This window comes from Nymphalis io, chromosome 17 (assembly GCF_905147045.1).
Source record: "Nymphalis io chromosome 17, ilAglIoxx1.1, whole genome shotgun sequence".
NCBI classification, from domain to species: Eukaryota; Metazoa; Arthropoda; class Insecta; order Lepidoptera; family Nymphalidae; genus Nymphalis; species Nymphalis io.
Window position 1 is genome coordinate 4843225 of NC_065904.1, and position 22260 is coordinate 4865484.

Below are 22260 nucleotides of genomic sequence, written 5' to 3' on the forward strand. Positions count from 1 at the left end.
TTATGTGAAAACTATTGCATGAATTTTAAGGTTGCCATATTTCTAAGCCCAGTTTAAGGGCCTTTACCTACGTTTTTTTTTCAGACGCCGTCGACGCGCGTTTCACGCAAGTTGAACGCACTGCGAACACAATTTTATCGCAACCAATTTACCTATTGACCGGTTCATAAAATTGTAGTATGCGGACGCGCTGTAGCAGAAAAAAACGTGGTGTGCAATGGTCCTAAGATACACACTTATTATCATGATGTGATTGGATTAGTCATAAAGCTGGATCCAAGTAAACTAGACAAAAAGTAGAACATTTGGTATGAAATAAATAATTACGAGAAAATAAATAGGAAATATTTATTCAAACTCTAATAACAAATCCATGAATGTGGCCCGATAATATCGTATAAAATATCTTAGAATATTAAAATGTAAGATAAAAAGGTCATATCCATTTATTATTTATATAATAAATAATACACGATATTGAACAAAAATATTTATTGCAATAAACTAAATCACTGAATGAAATGAATACGCCGACTTACAGCACCTCTCACTACGCCTATTCGATGTAACAAAAACTTGATACAACAAAATAATATCCAAATAAATATTTATCGACATATAGGTATTTACACTCGCTGTAATGGCAGCCATGACTTACAACTACAATCACCAATGCATATGAGAAGTTACCCATAACGTCCGCCTAAAAACTCAATACAATACAATATCCCTTGCATTGTCCAAAACACATCTCTCATTCTTGTCTATCACGTCAAAGTATCTTCAAGCCTAAATTAAAAAGTACCTTTAGAAATAAGTACCATCTACTTCACAATAGTCGATAAATCTATATTTACGGCCATGACTTTGAATATTTTAAATCTAAGTGAAATATTAACTGAATGTTTTATCGAAAGCGTAGAGGTACATAGTTTGAATGTTATTAGTCTAAATCGTCAGCCTCGGGGGACGCTCTGGGAGCCAATGTAACCGCAGTTGTCGCTGTGCTCGAAACAGGAGGGGGATCGTCTTCATTTACCTCCATGGTCTCTCTTCGTCTACGATCTAAGGTTAAACTCTCAATTTTAGAGTTATTTTTATGCATAATGTCGTCGTTAGCTCCACTTGGAATACACTTTACGTCACTATCAAGTGTTACGGCAGCCGAGCTGCTACTATGCATCGTCTTAATGTCGTCATTTGACTTCTTTCTTTTGATTTCTTCAATTTCTATAGCCTTTTCCTCGACCGGTGTTACTGTTGGAGACTTTTCTCTATTGGTAAGTACTTCTGCAACTTGAGCAGCTACGGCGCGCTCTTCATTTGGATTTCCTGTAGTTGTAGTAGTATCAGTTGCTGTTGTATCTGGTGAAGTACTGCGAGAAGATATCACTTCTCCAGTATGAGTAGTATTTGTTTGGACAGTCGATACGGAGGGTGACGTTTGCGTCGTAGATTGAACTGTATTATGAACAGTTTGCGTTGTCGATTGCGTAGTGGGTGGCGTAGCCTGGGTACCAGTACCGGGAGCGTCGTGGTAGGCAGCACCACTGGCTAAAGCAGCTATACCGGCTAAGCCCATCATGCCACCCATGCCATGATGTGTCCGTAAAAGAAGCTGTTGTAACTGCGCCTGCTGTAGTATCACTGGAAGCTCGTAGTGATGGAAGAAGTATAACATTGAATGCTGAAACAATGAAATTGTTTATGTTATTATTCAAAATATTGAAAATATGAATATATTTGCAGTGACGTTTATTTGAATGTATAATATTTAAGGAATACGTGGAAAAAAACAATCAATTTACGGTAAAGAGAAAAGCCGAGACAGAACCGTGTGCGAGGAGCGGACTCTGTAGATACTACAGATATTTGTGGCGCATTATGAGACACGTCTGTCGAAGCAAACTCCCTTAGACAAATAAATGAGCGACTCGTGACAGTGTCACGAATGGTCCCTGCGTTATTTATTTATTTCTGGGTCAAAGTACCCTCCCCTCGCGACACCCAACGTAAGTTTTAATTAAGAAACTTGTGACCGCTCCGACTCAACTTTTATTTGAAATTATATTTTCTCAATCCTACGTTTTCATTTTTTTTTTTTTGAGTTACGGGTGAACGTAACGGGTTATTAATGAGTATTTAAGACATCTTGAAAATGTGTTAGTGTCGAAGTAAATGTAAAACTTGCTGAAGTAATTCAATTATTATTTATTACAGGCATTACGAATATAAAATATAATTTTTTATCCTATCTTTTGTAATGGCATTAAGTCTTTACGTACATATGAATTTATTGCTAGCATATAAAATATAAAGAGGGACGTGATATGTTATGTGGACATTGGCCGGATCCAGAGGATGCGGAATTAGGATGCTACGCCGCCTTAATTAACATGGACTACGGAATCTGCTCGATGATCATCACCACGGCAAATATAAAAAAGGATCAAACGTTTGAACGTTATTTAATGGAGAGAGATGGTAGCCTTTTATGCGTTCATTAAAACCGCTTTGAGATTTACCTCAACCATATTTGAAAGGTACGTGAATAAAAAACGATGTCTCTTTATCAATTTTCAGATCATTTGTAACAGATTATGTCGGCTTTTGGTAATATTTAAGCTTATATTGCTATACATAAACGTTATAATGTGCTTATATTATATTTACATAACATCGTCATGGTCGTGCGTATATAAATGACTGAAAATACGTCTCAGGTCGTTGAGTGCGAGGGCGTAACCCTCCACAACTGTAATTATAGGACACTTAGAAACAAAGACTACAGACAGCTCGAGAGACGACTAAACTTTTCAAAAAGAGGCCAGACCTCTTTGTGATCGTAAATTTTTTTTTCCTGCAAAATAGTCTTAAACTCTTTACGGGCGGCGCGTTGATTATGCCAAGACGGTAGAAAATTTTGTCGAAAATGAAGTTATTTTGGATTTAAAATGCAAAGAAAAAACAAATGAACGACAACGCTCTGAGCTTTCCACCAACGAGAGATATTCTTCCGAAAAAAAAATCCTTTTCATTTAACTAATCCTGACGTAGACAAAGAGACTGTTTACGAATTATAAAAGAAAATATAAAATTCTAAGAATTTCGAAGTGCTTTATTAAAAAGATATCGTTTTTATTTTAAGGTAATAATAATAACATATTCTTATAGCAACTTAAGCACATATTGAATATATTTTTGCTAACTATATTTAATTTTTATTATAAATCAATATTAAAAAACATCTCTAAACTAATTCTAAGGACAAAAGGAAATTGCGATAAAGACTTATAACTTATACGTTTTACTTCATCACATCTTAAACATAATATAATATTCTGATAGATCGCTCTGAGCGTGATTGTATACGTAAATTTTATGAGGAAGTATTAGTTAAGGGCATACCGCAGTTTGTGTAACTAAGTGTAAACTACGATTAGCAAGATATCTCGAAGATTACGCCACTCCGCTGCGCTTTCATCACAACTTATCCTTGTTTATTTAGGACTTCCTTTAAATTAGCCAAACAATCTGTTTTAGTCCAGCAATTATAACAACGCGGAACACATTTTTTATAGATACAAAACTATGCTTTTATGCAAAAAGATTGACATTAAATTATGTTTAGTATTACATATTTTAACCTTGCCATTTAGGTTTAATATCAAACGCTTTACTATTCTAACGAAAGATTCAATGACTTTATAAAATATGTATGCAGCTTGTAAAAACTTAAATAGTGTTGGTGACTATCAACTTGTTCCGGTTTTAAAATGAATGTAGCGAGTCTCAAGCGTATGCTCGTCGCGTCGACGCTAGCGGGGAGCATGAAATATGATTTTTATTAATAAGTTGACACGCTCGATGATTATAAGATAAGCCCCACTTTGCATTCCGTAGAGCCTTCCCGTTTTTCGACGTCCCTCGCCCTGTAATCTGACAGAGCTTGCCGTTCCCCTTTACGGATCGTACAGCTAAATATATATCTAATAATTCAAATAATAAATCGCTCTTTAAATATTTTTAATTATGATTTAAGTTCTATTTACGTGTACATATTTTTTAAAATATAATGTGGCCCGTGTCTTGTTTTTAAAAGATTATACTTTTAGATTTTTCATGTTTTCAGTTTTCAATCTTGAGATATAGATATCTCTATTTATAGATTCTGCACTTTTAAATGAATTATCTTTCAACTAACATATCTTAAATATAATCAATCATATTGACTGCAAACTTAAGCCAAAGCGAAATTATTGAAGGAACTTGTAGCAGGATGTTTTTCGTATTTATAGGCGAGATATGGGATGTCATTAAAGTAGTGTCTAGTGTTGGTGCGGACCCGTTTGGACTTCTACTCCTTCTTTTCATTCATTTCATTTCATTTCATTTTACTCCTAAATAGTAATAATACTTTATATGTGTGTGTGAGCCGATTAAAAATATTTTGTGTATAGGCCAAAGCGAGTTATCATCAGGTACAACTTGTTCAAGGCGGGTTGTTTTAAATGTCACAAATAAAAAATAATCATACCAAATTGTATAAAAATATACAAAAAAGACATTAACGTTATATCACCTTTAAAAAAAATCTTATTATGGATACCTGTATTATCAGAGATCATATAGACTTTTTAGAATTAATTGAACTATATCTGTGCTTAAGTAGGGTAACTACCATCATAAATAATAAGTATATTTATAAGGTTGTATTATAAATAATACCTCAAAAATGAAAAGAGTGCTAAAACTATGAAGTTTTCTGAGCATTGGAATGTAAAGTAAATCAATGTAAATAGTCAATATCATAATATAGATCATATTCATTTTATTTTATAATATAAAAGTAGTCTTTGTTTATTTAAATAGCTTTCTAAACTGAATACAATATCTGTCAGCTACCGACCGGGGTCCGTGGCATGTTATTAGTTCCGCCCCGGAAATCGACCCCCGACTACTTCCCGGCATGCAACGATGCCCACTTCCCCGTCTCAAATGTTTGTCCGCTTGTTTCTTTATACGATAATTTTTTCCTGCCTTTAACGATACAATGTATTGACTGAAACATGTCATATTATTTATACTTCAATAATTTGCTCGTCTTGAATTTATTACATTATATTTGAGCTAAAGTCTTAAACAAAGTGTTATACAACAAACATATTTAGGACATATTTGTTTATAAAATTTAAATTAACAATGAGTACTTAAAACGATTCAAACAAATGATATATCATATCAAAGTCTTGAATAATTTAATGCGGAAATTTCAGCTTCAATTTTACGTCGACGTCACGTTGAAATTCGTAAGGTGACGGGCGTCAAGAGTGCTAAGTCATAATAACGTATGGGGACGTGATTTGTTGACAAATGCTCGGGGCCCACGCTCTGAGGATAAGAGGCTTTCTCCTTTAGTTTAAAAATAATAACCACGAGGCTCGCGAAGCGGATATATAGTACTTGTGTGCGTAAAATCTCATCGCGGTCCATGATCCCTCCGGCGTACCCCTGACCCGTCTCATTGTTGCTCTGTCAGCACTATCCTATTTATTTAATATTTCGTTGCGTCTTTGACAAATAAATATCCGGTTATTTCTCTTAATATTATATAAAGTAGAAGACTTTCGATGGTCCGTCAAAACGATTTCAATATACTTACTTATAGTATAGCATTATATTAGTATTATCAGAGTACAAATTTATTAAATAAACTTTATCCACAAAATGTTAATCAAAGTGAAATCCCGTTAGTTTTGTGAAATGAGCGTAAATCAACGTTAACTATGAAAAGCGCAATTATTTTGTTTTTATTGCTGTATTAATAACCGCATCCCTGTTTAAGAGCTAATATCGAGTTGTACAAACAGTTTGTCAAGCGGACAGCTTGCCCCGCGGCATCTGACCGACATCAAAGTGGACTGCGCAAACACAGCACTAGCATGACGCGAGCGACGAGTTGTAATGAAACGCAACTGCGTTTTACACTCGCCCGTGTTGTTTTAAATTGAAATATTTGTATTTATAAATAAAATAATACCAATTCATTCGATTATTTTATATATTTTACATTTTCGAAACGACTTTGTTTAAGAATATAATAATGGCCGACATAATTATGTTTACAATTGTAAATAACAGCACCACTTCGTAATTTTGAAGATAAACAAAGTAATATGATTAATGAAATTTTATTCTAAGCGCTCGATTAAAACGGAGCGCAGAGAATTTACTAAAAGGTGTAATACTTTTAGAAGCGAGCAAACTATGGAAACATTTATAAAAAAAGACGAAATGGTTTGTTTGAGATCTGAACTTTATCTGGTAAATCAAGTTCTGTTTATGCAACCAGATATTATATCTCTAGTGTCAAATCTCAAACGAATAAGATTTATCATAGCGTTATTGAAATTGTACTCTTTAAAATACGTTTTTTTATACATTAGTATCTTTTAGCTTCATTTTTTGTATTTATAATGTATATTTTTAAATAACAACTTTTGTTATCTTCAAGCAGTCAAATACTTGGTGACGACAAGAGAGCTTGTTTGTGAAATAACGTATGTGTAGGTTTCGCCTATTCATAGATTATTCTATCGCTAAAAAGCACTACTTAATATTGCTGTATTCCGGTTTGAAGGGTCAGTGGGCCAGTGTAATTTCAGGCACAAGGGATCTAACTACTCAGCTCTCAAGCTTGGTGTCGCATTGACGATATTTCTACGGCGCCAATTCCTATACGTGGTGGTCCACGCTAGGTGGGCTACAATATTATATATATAAATGATATAAAAAGAAATAATACTTACTTGTATAAAGAGCCAAGAGGTGACGAGTGCTAAGCTGCTGTACTGCCCGTTGAATCGGTAATGGTATGCGTAAAACGAAAAATGGTACAGGTAGAAGAATCTGTGGACAATATAATTGTAACATATTAAAATTATATTCAAAGATTTAATAATATTAATATATATATATATATATATATATATATATTTCTTATAAATTGTTGATCAGTTGATTGGTTATTCTACTACCGAAAACTCTACCACAAACACCGTTGAGATTTGATTTGAATTAATGTGTTACAATTCGAAGGGCGAGTGAGCCAGTGTAATAACAAGCACAATGGGCATAAAATCTTGGATCCTAATGGCGAGTGGTTTATAAATTTATACTGTCAATATCTACGGTTAATTGTGATTACTGACCATTAGACTATTTAATAGACTATTTGATAGACTATTTCCCGTCTGCTTTTATAATATCGATAACCTAGGCGATCGAGCTTTATTCGACTCTAATAAATTTATTATAGAGCCGTTTCCGAGATAACTACACGAAATAATTGTATATACAAATTTGCTCATTATAATATTACATAAATAAATAAACGAACCTTACGTTTTCATACACTAATAATAAGGGTTATATAACGGGTTGTATTAAATTAAATACTACATCAAAAATATTTAAACTTAATAACGACTTTTGAATGAGTAGGCACTTTCACCCGCTCACAATATTGATTCTATAGCGAACTTAAACGAACATAATTAAGACCTTTTATTTAAAATATAAAAGCCGAGATGGCCTAGTGGTAAGAACGCGTGAATCTTAACCGATGATCGTGGGTTCAAACCCGGGCAAGCACCACTGAATTTTCATGTGCTTAATTTGTGATTATAATTCATCTCGTGCTTGACGGTGAAGGAAAACATCGTGAGGAAACCTGCATGTGTCTAATTTCACTGAAATTCTGCCACATGTGTATTCCACCAACCCGCATTGGAGCAGCGTGGTGGAATAAGCTCCAAACCTTCTCCTCAAAAAGAGGTGCGGAGGCCTTTAGCCCAGCAGTGGGACATTCACAGGCTGTTACGGATTTAAAATACATACAATCATTTCATTACTAATATTATAAATGCGAAAATGAGTTGGTTTTGTTAACCGATAACCGATAAATATGAAATATTTATAATAATACGTTCACAGGAGTACTGACAAGGACATCGGACAATAAAAGCCGCAGACTTAAACTAGTTTCATATAAATTCTAGCTTATGATAATTTCTAATTAAGATCCAAAGATCTTACTACTATTATATATTTTTGTCAGATAACAATCTATTTGTTTAAACAGTGACAACATATAACTATAAAAATGTATGACGACTTTCCCCATCACCAGTATTCACAATACTTTTTACAGACGTGATAATGGAAATTGTGTTTGTTTAATTTTTATTATCATTAAAATTTATTTGTAGTATAAAATATTAGTTTATAGTATCAGCATTAATTTATACACTTACATACTAAAATATATTTGTAACAGAAACTGTATGTAACCGTGAACTATAAAAAAAATATTAGTTATTTTAACCAACGTGGTTAATGCGGTAGAATTGACAAAAATTTTCACTATTAAGCCCTATTACTGTCCAAAACTTTTAACAAATCAAATATTTATTAGCTATTGTTCTATAATATCGATCAAATGTATCTTTTTCGTCGTTTTTGTACAATTTTTGACAATTCACTTCAATAAACACGTAATCGCTATACTTGAGAAGAATTTTTCACAGTATTATTACTGAACCGAATTAAAACAGTGTTATTACCAAATAACAGATACGAAATTCGAAGCGTAATAAAATAAAATCTTAAATTTGCCATAAAGAAGTTCCGTTCTCAACAAAAAAATGCCGTAGGATTTTTTAAATAGCATAACAAAAGCCTGAAATATTGCATACATGGTATTAAAACCCACAAATGCTAAATTAAATATAAAAATAATTTCCAATAATAGTATATTATGGGTATTGCATCTAGGCTCCGATATACACGGCTTTAATAAAATGGAACTTTAAAAAAATTTCTCTTCTCTCTCTCTAATATGTTCGACACAACACTTAGTGTGAACTTAAAGAATTCTACTATCTTCTTCTTTCTAATGTCAAATTAATGATGACGGAAACAGACAAATGTATGTTAAAACTATTCACCCAATACACAACGTTTATTCAACTAACCAAACAAAATATTTTTTAATAAAGTTAAAATAACTCTATACCCATATTCAAAGCAAATAAAGTCGAGGATATATGTATGTAGATCCTTATAATAAATAAGAAGTGTCATGAAAGACCAGCGTCGAGATATCGAAGAGCAAGCTTGCCTTGTAACTGGAAGCAACAAGTAGCTCGGGCCGCGGGGTGGACAAGGGTGAACAGAACCAATACTTCACGTATAAGAAAATATTTTCAAGATTCTTCACGTTGAAATTTTATTGTAAATAAGCATTAGCAAAATTGTACTTTAAATAAAAAAAAAAAACTTAATAATGCGAGCATGAGAGTAATTTTATTGAAATAAAATGTAAATCGTTCCTTGTTTAAGTGATTTTTTTAGTGTCAATAAAATTTAATGATTATAGTTAACATCATTATGTACCGTGATAACATATGTGTCTCCAACTCATCGTTAAGCTACTGCAACAGGCTGCAGCGCCGATTGCAGCGGCGCCAAAATGGTTGAGGCAAACCAAACTAATATGTACAAGCAACACGTTCATCATATTTGATAAATATTTTCACGTAACATTTAAGGTGATCATTTCAAGTTCATTTTGTTAACATGCATAAATAATGTATGTATGTTACAAAAACTTTACAACCAAAAGTAATGTTAGTTAGATAATTTATAAATAAATAGTGTATTATTACTATTATTAAACATATAAAAGAAATATTAAATCAACAATTAACATGCGTTGTATTTTTAAATGATATAATTATAACACACATTTAATTTAGCATTTCGTTTGTGAACATAGGTATACGAGTTCAAAACTAAAGCTGATGCCCCTATCGTCAAAGGGAGCTATGTGAGACTGATTACTCTGACTAATGATATAAATTATTACTAGAGACAAGTCGCGAAGAGGATCCATCGTAGTTATAGTACTACTGAATAAGTACATATGTATTAATAACGGACATAATTATTGCTTATACGTAATCATTATAAATGAGTCGTGTACTTCATTACACTAAAAGATACAAAGCACTGTTTGTTAAGTTTCACTTCTAATCCAAATAAAACTGACTTACTTATTTGACGTATTAAAATTATTTTATGAGGCAGTCTCTCGATATATCACACTGGTGGGCAAACTTCTACAGTTTTTGAATACACGTGTGTCAGAAAAATATTTCAAAGAATGAGACGAATTTATTGTATGAAATACTCTTGGATTATTATGTAATCTAATTAACATAATTGATCATCAATATTTTGAATTATAAAAGAGATCGTTTCTTTTCGGCCGCCAGAAAGTGGCGTTTTCAACTTAATTAAATAACATTACATAGAAAGAAATAATATTTATATTATAGGAATCTCTAAACGGAATGAAGTATACATTCTCGACAAAAAAGCATCGCCTCTCACGAGCGTCGCGAGGCCAATTCGCACATTCCACGGTTCAACCATTAGCTTCGTTATCTCCTTATTTCGGTGTATAAATTCCCAATGTACGAGGCGACAAGCCCCTGAAAAGGGGAAATATCACCTCGTTATCTGAAAAGGTTGCAATTTTATTTGAAATCGATATTCACTGAGATACAACATTTCTCTTGTCGATGCGAGTGTAAAGGGATGCTCTTTTGTGAGACGCTCTTTGTCGGTAGGCAAGTCCTTACGCTTATTGTGTGGGTGTGATTTCTTTACAGAATTTTGATGCCAATTAGACGAGAGATTTAAAAATACGTATTTTATATATCAATATTCATACAAGTACGAGAAATAAGTAGCATTTAATATTTTAAGCGCCTTATCTAAATTTGAATTTCAAATGTATTTTTTTGCAATTTTTATGTACTTTTATCAAAATATTTTTGAAAATCGAACTAATTTTAAAGAAACGTAATACCCATTACCAGTTACGATATAGAGATTAATATCGTAATCTAAAATTCGCGGTTAACAATCATCCGTAGACCAACGTTTAAAGCTTAACGTAATCTTAACACAAACATTAACAAGTCGAAAACCGTAGCAGGTTAATTATAATTAAGCCGCGCACGTACAAACGCGCACAAACGTATTTGAATGTTAACATGAGGACTGAGCACGGAACACAACAGTCGCTAATTAGTTCGAGATTAATCCGACGTATCCCGTGTGCTCGCATAATACCGTATAAACATGCCCCACGTGTACTGATGCTTCGAAATCAATAAGTGTAAAAGCATACGGATCAAATACACGCTCGGCATGTTACATAACGTTCGTGATAAATATGGACAAACATTTCATATTATGTTTTAAATATCAAAATGCATTTTTGTTTCAGTAGACTTTTTTTATAATACGTTGAATAATTTCTAGCTTAACTAACTTATACTGGTATATTCAGTTGTATTCTTATTTCGTAAGATTAGTTCATTACTCACCATTCATTGCGACAATTCAATATATATTGAGACCTTTTGTTCATTACGGGATGCATTGATAAAATTGAATGTCGTGCAGTGATAATGATGTTTACTCGGAAAATAAATGTTTTAGAATCTTTATAAAAATATATGTATATATAAAGAGACACAATTGCGATATTGAATAAAAGAATTTATTACATAAAAACAACATCGAGGATGAATATAGCTTGGTACACAAAAATTACCAAATAATTTAGTTATGTCTGATTTGAAGCCATCAAAAGTAGCTGAGAATACAAAATCATTTTAAGAAAGAGTTCATTATTGTAACGAGATATCGTCAATAAAAAGGCATTGGGTTGAAAGCATAGAATGATTAAGTACACCTTTGTTTTATTTCCTGTCTCATCTTAAAGTACACGCTCTAGAAATTTTATTACCTATTCATTGATCTTAAGCGGTGAAAATCAATCGATTTAAATTTTGATATTATTTTTATCTATTTTCATAAGGATTGCAATTATGGCACAAATAAATCGTCGAGTCGAAGCACGAAATTGAGTTTTCCATTTTTAATTTAAATCTTAAAACTGTAAGTATGAGAATAATAAGAAATTTTCAATTTTGACAAATTTGTCGTCACATTTTTAATACTTGTTAGTGCCATATTATATGAAAGTTTTTGAAGCACGTACAATACAAGGCGCGTGAGACGAGTAGGAACAATCTTTTTTTATATGTTAAATTGTCATTACGAGCTAGTAATATAATATAAAAATAAATATTTACACTAAATTATAATATAAAAAACCTTTACGAAGTAATGGTTATATGCCTATTGGATTAATATTTTTGTGAAAACTGTACACCTATAAAAAAACAAATCCTTACAAAAAACTTTTTTATATTCTTCGCATGACTAGAAATTCCGTTCCGAAATTCGCAAAGAATTATTTTAAATGGCACAAAATGTAAGAAATCGTTTATCTCTTGTATTTTTCTAAATCTCCAAAAAAGAGGAAGACGAACAAAAGAATGAACGACACGCTAATGTATTCCAAGAGGCTATTTGTAAAACATTTTCAACAGAGATAAAAAGACCACTGCATAAAATAGTTCTTAAGCAACAATTTCACGGACAGATCGCTACCGGAATAATTTAAAAAGAGGGAGTGAAGTCGGCAAAGGTGATTCTCTTGTCCACTGCTAAGCCGCTTCCGAGGCGTCGGGCCTTTAAGCGACATCAAACAAACACTACCTACGCATTAAACATACATTGAGAAAAGAAGCAAGCGCTGTTTTCTTAATGTTATTTCGTACATAAATATTTTATTGGGCTCCAGTTTTAATAGAAATGTAAATGGGGTCACAAATTGACGACCGCTCGGCAGGAGCGACGATTGATCTGGAATGGTGTTATAGGTTAATCTTTTTTACCGTTGCTTTGAAGTTTATTTTAAATTATGTTTTATTTAAAAGTAGACTAGATTGTTTTCTATATATTATTATGCCCAAAAAACTTTAATTCTCCTCAACAAAATAACGCAAGGTTTTATGGTTATATATATATTTTATTTTTATAATCATCATAATTAAATAACATTAAACAGAGACTAAAGCCTGTCAACGTTAGTCTCTGCTTAATGGGTAATATTAAAAATAAAACACTTCATTTTAATATTTATATTTTTCACCCTAAAAAATGAGCCTCGGGCGATGTGTGAAGGAAAATGAGGAGAGGTGCTGTGACCAAAGTTCGTATAAAATATCAAAAGTCGAATGCCCATTTACAATTTCCCTTATTACATCAAAATTATTCAGAAGCCGACGAGGAGGGGCGCAACTGAATCTTGTTGAACTAACTCAGTGCGAAATCACTTTCGCCTTGGCCTTTGATCTCGGCTGAGCCAAAGGAATGTTATTCAGTAAAAACATGCAAATTCGATAAAGTATAACACAATATTACGGCTCAGCTGCCGTCGAGACGTTCCACAATGCTGTAAGCATCGAAGGACGCTTTGAATATTATTTGTTCGATACTGGAACAACAGTCTTCTTCGATAACATATATTTGCAATGAGGTTCTTAAGTTTTTCTTTTCATTACAACATCAAATTTACAATAAAACACTTAGTATATATAGTGTAATTTACTTAACAGCACGGGTAATTATGTAATGAAACTTTTTTTCTTTTATAAATAAGGTAAAAACCTTTATCTGAACGGAGTATCAGTACACACATGTATGTATGTGTAAGATTAAAAGTAAAAACAACTCATAATGCCTGTTACGAATTTCACGTGCTATTTTCTTTTGTGAATATTTCATGGCTTTCAACTTTACTCATAATGGATCGCTAAAAATTGTATTTCTTCCTAAATTAGGTTACAATGAAGCTATTAACACAAATTTTGTTTTAAAATATTTATTATAATACTCAATCATTTTTATGAGGAAAACTCTTTTGAGTTGTTTACATGCTTTTAAAAACAGATGATTACATTTTCGGGATTAACAGAAGCCATGAACCGGGTTGTAAAGGGAGGAGTATATAATGAATGAGAGGTTGAATAGAACTATAGGCGTTTGAGCGTGAAGCAATATGAATGAACGGTCAGGATCCATGGGAGACGGCACGGACGACCGCAGGAATCCGCAACCCGGGGAGCGCCACTAACGAAATGAAATTCCGTGGACATTCCGGCCTGCGTCCGCGGACTACTACCGGTATGAACTTCAGTTAGTGCAACATTGACATTATACATTGACATTGATATTATAATCCTTGACATTTACTTAGAGAAAATAAATATAATTTTTAATAAAACTTAATTAATATACTTTACTGATACTTGGTTTAAGGAAGTGAACCATCAGTAATGAAACCCAGCAAACACATATTAATTAGTTTTTTAAATGTATTCGTTTTATGGTTCAAAACAAATATACACAAATGTATTTGCAAAACACTACAAAATTAACATAATTGCTGTAAGGTATTATATAATTTTGATCAAAGAATACTAACATACGGGTGATTGATTAGTTGAACAATTCTGGGTCTTCTTTTGAATGTTAAACCAATACGTCATAGTTTATTATTATATAACAAAAAAGCCGAGATGGCCCAGTGATTCGAACGCGTGAATCTTAACCGATGATCGTGGGTTCAAACCCGGGTAAGCACCACTGAATTTTCATGTGCTTAATTTGTGATTATAATTCATATCGTGCTTGACGGTAAAGGAAAACATCGTGAGGAAACCGGCATGTGTCCAATTTCATTGAAATCCTGCCACATGTGTATTCTACCAACCCGCATTGGAGCAGCGTGGTGGAATAAGCTCCAAACCTTCTCCTCAAAAAAGGGAGAGGGACATTCACAGGCTGTTGCGGTGTGTAGTAAAACACTTATTCCTCTATTTATATCAACACGTATGTTCAAATTCAATCAATCAATCAATCAACAGCCAATCGTTGTCCACTGCTGAACATAGGCCTCTCCCAAGGTGCGCCAAAGCTCCCTGTCCTCCGCCTTCCGCATCCAGTTGGTGCCCGCCACCTTCTTAAGGTCGTCGGTCCACCTGGCTGGAGGGCGCCCTACGCTGCGCTTGCCGATTCGCGGTCTCCACTCTAGGACTCGTCTGCTCCAACGGCCATCGGTCCTACGACATACGTGACCAGCCCACTGCCACTTCAGCCTGCTAATTTGCAAGCTATGTCGGTGACTCCGGTTCTTTTCCGGATAATCTCATTTCTGATCTTATCCTTCAAAGATACTCCGAGCATAGCTCGCTCCATAGTACGCCGAGCGACTTTGAATTTGTGGACTAGTCCCGCAGTTAGTGTCCACGTTTCGGCACCGTATGTCATGGCAGGTAAGACGCATTGGTTGAAGACTTTCGTCTTCAAACATTGCGGTATAGACGACTTGAGGACTTGACGAAGGTTGCCAAATGCTGCCCATCCCAAGCAAATTCTTCGATCGGCTTCCTTCTCGAAGTTGTTCAAATTAATTAAGGATTATATATTGCTTACGTTCCAGGTGTCCTAATGTACGTACTCGGAAAAATGCTTTGTTTAGTTTGTCCTTTTTAAAAACTAATTATACGCCAAATTCCTCCTTTCATAGAGTTTGTAAGGAATATAACACTAAATTTTCCAGTATTGATTTATTTACTGAATCAATCGCAAACTTTAGGAAGTTTTTGTCAGAGCTAATAAATTCTAATTCATTAATTTAAATTTCCACTTCTCTATTGTTTTTTGTATTATTATTATTAGTTTGTTCTACTCCAATTATGTTTTAGTTATACTTGGGAACTTGACTGGTATGTGTGATAATATTAATATCATAGTTTTAAGAATGAATGTACTGTTTGTTTCCCAAAAAAAAATATATTGAGGTGACATTCGAAAAAAGAGGAAAAGTTTTGTTTAACTAATCACCCCCAAGATTATAGGTAAAGTTGTTAATTTTTTTTAAATATTTCACATAGTATATCCGGCATATAATATTACAACACGATTTCTTTAAAATTTAACATTTTATTATTGCATATTAAATCGTCTCGCAGGTTATTCATAAGTTTCATGAATGTTATAAATGAAAGGTCATTTAAGTCACGTATACAGTCATACTCAAAAGTCAATTGAAGGAGTTAAGAGTCCCTATCGACGCCGCGATTCAAACTCAAGTCGAGCGAGTGTGAAAAGCGTGACCCGACGCTCGACTTGTCAAAAGGAAGCCTGTTGCAAAGAGTTCCACAAGTTTCCAAACCGGGACCTATTCTCCACTGTTTCGAACGACAAAGTTTCACCGAGATCGGTCGGGAGCCGATACCCATATTGTTTACTATTGTTGCCTTAATTCGCTTGCTAAGTTTCAAACACTTACAAAACCCTGACTTCTTGTTTTAAAGTTCTGTTCCATAAAGTCATAATTTATATTTGAAATACAATATTAACTATGGTCATTATGTTATCTATGTATACGCACAATAAAAAAAAGTAAATGTATGGTACATTACAAACATAATTTCATTTTTGTTATTTGCCATATTTCTTTCTTTAATTAAACTACTTCACTCACACATAAGATAGATAATGATGGAATCACATTTTCAAGCTTACTTAACATATTTTGATTGTGTTTTATTTTTTTAAAACATAAATAAAATAACACAAGTAAAATGAATAAAGTCATAATTAACGTTTGAAAAAACATATTATCAACGTTATACAAGAGGTCTTGTTTAAGGTAATCGATACAGTGACAGTTTATTGAAACGTGAATTTAATTAACGTAATTGATGAACTACTCCACTTCATTCTATCAATAAACACGGCCGGTGGGATATAAAGTTATTTAATATAGGTCTCGATTGCATGGGCCTTTGTTATATATATTTTTAGTACTGTCCATTTTAATATGAATACTTTATTCACTACAGTACCTACATAAAATTATATATTACGTAGCATTTCACCGATGTATATGATGTGAGCGTAGGTAATATAACATTGTATTATTATTTTTTTATTTTATAAAACGGAGTAATACTTATGTTAGTCGAGACTCATAACAATGTTTGACGAGCCTGTTGGGGTTGGTTGGTACATACTTGCCTTTCACGCCGAAGGTTGTGGGAACAATTCCCACCCAGGACAGACATTTGTGTGCCTGAACATGTCTGTTTGTCCTGAGTCTGGGTGTTATTATCTATATAAATATGTATTCACAAAAGAAAAGTAGTAAAGTAGTAAATGCCTGTAGAAAATAATAAAAACGTATTTAAATAAATCATTAATACTGATGATAGGGACTTTGTGTAGGTTCACTAACTTATTCTACCGCTAAATTGCAATACCTTGTAATGCTGTTTCGGTCTGAATCGTTATAAATTCAGGCACAAAGAACATAACATTTCAGCTGCCATGGTTGGTGGTCCATTGACATTAAGAGGATTTTTTTCCGACGGTGCCAATATCTACGAATGGAACACACCATGGAAGATCTAAGATCGAAAGAACACAAGAACACATGGGAGATCGAACTGTAAGTATGACCCGTCCTCTTTGAAAGAAAATATCAAAATGGTTGTTTTCTTTTTATTGGAAATGAGAAGAATAACCATAACACATAGCTGAAATGAGAAACTTAACTTATACAATGGGGCAATTCAGAAAATTGTCGGCAAGACGTCAATTGTGTTGCCAGTGATGACTTATAGATCAGAGACGTGGTCGCTCACAATGGGCCTCATAAGAAGGCTCAAGGTCACTCAAAGGGCAATGGAGAGGGCTAACACAAGACCGGCCAACGTGGAAATCCTTGGGAGAGGCCTTTGTCCAGTGGACGTCTTTCGGCTGATATGATGAGATGGGTACCACAAATGTTGAAAACAAAAACCGACCTTTAGCCGCAGCGTATTCTCGAAATGTTCCAGCGTGATGTGGATCTCTTTTGCCCACGTCTTTTCGCCGTTGATGATACGTCGAGGTGTTTGTAGCGCCGGCAAAGTTATGGTCTCAGTGATCTGAGATAGCGAAGGAATCTTTTTCATGGATTATGGCAAATAATAAACAAGTATTTTTGTTTATTTTTTTTATACTATGTTATTGATTCCAAGCACTTTTTAATTCGCCCTCGTATTAAATTTGATGCACTAAAAAACTATCAAAAATAACATATCAACATGATAGACATTATGGTTAAGTTGCTACGAATAAAACAAGATCGTCGTCGACACGCAATCGCGTTGTCTATTATAATATAAAGCTAAATGATATAAAAGTGCGGATATTAATGCAAAGTAGGTGTGGAGTGTCGACGATTTGTCGCTGTCCGCGCCGCGCGTATTAAATTAACTTAGAGTTACCGCTTTATATGATCAAAGAGTAGATAGCTAAGTTCAGCCACTTACCACTCATTTTAAATTCCAAATGGAGGAAATATTTAAAGATTTTTAAAAATCAATGTACATAGACTTGTTTGTACTCTTTTCACAGTCTTAACTAATAATAATATTACGTTGTTTTTGAAAGGATATCTGTGGTTCCCTTTAATAAAACCTATTTTTTTTTTACCGTGGGATCTGCGGCCTTATTTCTAGTCACTAGACCAACGAAGCAGTAAGTTGAATATTATAGAAATTGATGCGCCCCAGCGCCATTTAGTGGCGAATGAAAACAAATTATAAAAACTACCTCCGTTAATATATATATATATATTTGTCATCTATCGGTCGAATATCGGTTTCTATCAATATCAAACAGGAATAGAAAAATCGATTTTTATATTATAAATAAATAAAATATTAGGTATTAATTTAGTAATTATTGCGTTTCTTTAATAATTACACGCAAAATATAAAATTACTAAATTTATTCTATTGAAACGTCTACGCTGGCTCATGGTTTGCGGTCCCGGTCACGTGCCCTTTTATCACAAAACGTTTTTAGAGAACTTCCGCTTTTTGAACCGACGCCAATACCGCAGACACCGCAGATTTAAAAGCTGGCAAATTTGAAGTAAAAACCTTTTCACACAAATGCACTCGGTACGCACCGACGGAATACTGATTGTAATTTTATATGAAATCATAAAATACTGAGTATTAAGAACCAAGAACAAAATTTATGTACAAAACGTAGGATAAACATAAGTATGGATTATATGTTTTTTTTTTTTTATATACAAATATGTATTTTTTTATTGTATCACCCAAAATTATGAAAAGTAACTTGGGATTAACATAATTTATTCATATAATAATAATTTATTAGCAAAGTTAAATTAAAAAGAAAGAAATACACTAACACTACACTAACACTAACAGCCTGTTAATGTCCCACTGCTGGGCTAAGGCCTCCTCTCCCTTTTGAGGAGAAGGTTTGGAGCTTATTCCACCACGCTGCTCCAATGCGGGTTGGCAGAATACATGTGGCATAATTTCAATGAAATTAGACATACAACCTTGGCCAAAAGTTTAAGGCACCCCAATTTTTGCCTTAAAATAATGAATAAAAACAATCTCTTAGTTCTAAACATATTTATTACTGTTTAATTATTACAAAAGGAATATAAAAAACTTAAAACCTAGTTGGTCCACCCTTGGATTTGATTACAGCACTGATTCTGTCGGGCATACTGCGTACAAGATCAGTACATTCCTGCCTTGTGATGGCATGCCATTCCTGCACTAACGCATTTTCTAAAGCCGTTTTTGATGTGATGTTGTGCTCTTTGATCTTCCGCTTTAAAATGCCCCAAAGATGCTCAATTGGATTGAGATCTGGGGACTGGGCAGGCCAATCAAGTAGGTAGATGTTATTTTCTGCAAACCAACGCATCGTAGTCGCCGACTTATGACAAGGTGCGTTGTCTTGCTGGAATACGACTCTGTCACCGTAAATACTCGTTAGCGAAGGCTTAAGTGCAGTTTCTAGTACTTCTATGTACTTTTCGCTGTTCATGCGACCTCACAATTGTTTCACAAACAAACATTTCTCCAACACCATCAGCTGCCATGCAGCCCCAGATCATTATGCTGCCTCCTCCGTGCTTTACAGTGGGTACGACGCAGTCTGGATGGTATTCTTCCCCGACACGTCGCCTCACGAAGGTGACACCTGGTGTTCCAAATACCTGTAGGCGAAAGAAAAAAATTTTTTTTTTTTAAATGATCTTAACTTTCACGATTGAAGTGAAAAAAATAAGTGATCATTCTTATTTATAACAAAAGCAGTAAAATAGGCTTACCTCAAAGTTTGATTCGTCAGACCATACCACATTGGACCAATCGTCCTCTATAAAATGTTTGTGTCGTAGAGCCCACTCGTAACGTTTTCTTTTGTTGGCTACTGAAAGCCAGGGCTTCTTCCTGGCTTTGCATCCTTTTAGGCCCGCTTCTCCAAGTCTACTTCTGGCTTTCCGAGCACTTATCGGCTTTCCGGCCTCTTCGGACAAGGCAGCAGCAAGCTCCGAGGAAGTTTTCTTCCGATTTTTTATTGACTCGCGTACTATTTTTCTATCTTCGCGCTTCGTAGTTATTCGTTTTCTGCCTGTTCTGGGTTTATTAGAGTGAGAACCAGTCTGGGCAAATCGTTTTATTGCAGATTGCACCGCGCAACGCGAACATTTCACCAATTTGGCGATTTCCTTTTGCGACTTCCCGTTTTCATGGAGCAGTTGTATTTTTATACGATTTTCTAAAGAAATTTGACTTCTTTTCGGCATTTTTGAGTAAATTAGGAGTCAACGTAATCGCATAAATGGAAATTGCAGCTTGTTCACTTGTCAGAGTTCCGAACACAAGTGACTAAACTTTCACTGAGATGATCGCAAAAATATCAAATCCTTTGTTCTCGGTCGCCACGTGTTTTATGACCTTTACAAATAGCCGCTTGCTGTTCTAAGAAATTATTTACCACCCCGGCGCGTCATCTAAGATAAGCACTTATTCATTGTTCGATTAGTAAACAAGCTTTGAGCATTTTTTTGGGGTGCTTAATACTTTTGGCCAAGGCTGTATGCAGATTTCCTCACGTTGTTTTCCTTCACCACATACTAAGCACATGAAAATTCAGTGGTACTTGCCCGGGTTTGAACCGTTTGCTGGGGTTAAGATTCACGCGTTCTAACCACTAGGCCATCTCGGCCAAAGAAATACAATAGTTTAAAATACTTAAATTCACAAGAAACTATTTATTATTATTTTTTGTTACTTTTAGGTTATATTATGTGAGACTGATATCTTGATTTCATCAAATAACTAACATAAAAAATTACTAAAAATCAAGGTCCTGGGTTCGAAGCCCAGGTCGGCCCAATAAAATGTTTAAATTAAGATTAAGAAAAACGAGAAAATAAATTACGAAGGAGAGCTTCGCCGAGCCACGAGCTGAGCACAGCACGGGAGAGGCGGCGGATGCTTTATATCAACACGATCCCGCAGCCTCTCCGATCCGTACCGAGGACGGCTATCGCAGTGGTTTTAGTGGGTAAGAATCCCACATAACCCAGTTGCCCCTTTTCCATGGGAGCTAAGTACCTTTCTGAAGGTTTCCACTGCGTGAAAAAAAAGGAGACTTAGGGAATAGAGAGTGCACCTGTGTTTGCGCGCACACTTTGTGCACTATAATACGTCCTGCGCAGTTGGCTATTCTCTCTTGAGATAGACCGCCGTGATCGAAATCGGTCTGGAGGACTATTATTATAATTTCAAAAATATTTCAAATAAATTAAAAATCATAAACATATGCGAAGACGTCTTAAAATAATTTAAGCGAAACGTATAACGGGAGCGAATGGACAGTGGATGCGATGTCGCGCAGCGGACGAGTGTGTTTATTTGTCACAAGACCTGTGTCGGTAGTGTTATTAAATTCCCGTCTTTTTTCCCTAATCTCGTTGTCGACATGCCCTCGGGCGGGCGGGCTCTCATCGGAAATGGCATTATTTCGCGGAGCCCGGAGCGGACATCGGATACTCCCTATTTCGCCCACCCCGAAACTCTTGTTTGAGATATTCAAGCTATTTCGTCGGCATCCGCTTTACATTTTCCCGGACTTTTAAGATTTGAACTCAGAGGATTTCAAAATTAGCACGATTTTACATGCATCACAAGACTTTTTTTTAATTACAATCTAATTAAATTATAAAACGGCTCACGGGTATGTATTTTTGTAAAATAAATTGCATGCATACGTATTGTTTATTACTTTTACTCTGTAAATGAAATTTCTATATGAAAACATTGAATATGTAAAATAACTCATACAAAGAATAGTTAAACGAACATAAATGCAATC

At 34.4% G+C, this 22260-nt stretch overlaps 1 protein-coding gene across 3 annotated transcripts in view; it reads right to left on the bottom strand.

Annotated features, from left to right (window-relative positions):
- Positions 1–477: 477 nt before the first annotated feature.
- Positions 478–22260, bottom strand: part of LOC126775079 (membralin) — a 106041-nt gene continuing 84258 nt past the window's right edge. For all 3 annotated transcript variants that reach the window (XM_050496831.1, XM_050496830.1, XM_050496832.1), the window contains exons 10-11: positions 6810–6909; positions 478–1687 (exon numbers count right to left, since the gene is read on the bottom strand). In XM_050496831.1, coding sequence (XP_050352788.1) covers positions 944–1687; positions 6810–6909 — 844 coding nt within the window. In that variant the 3' untranslated portion in view covers positions 478–943. The remainder of the gene's footprint in view (positions 1688–6809; positions 6910–22260) is intronic.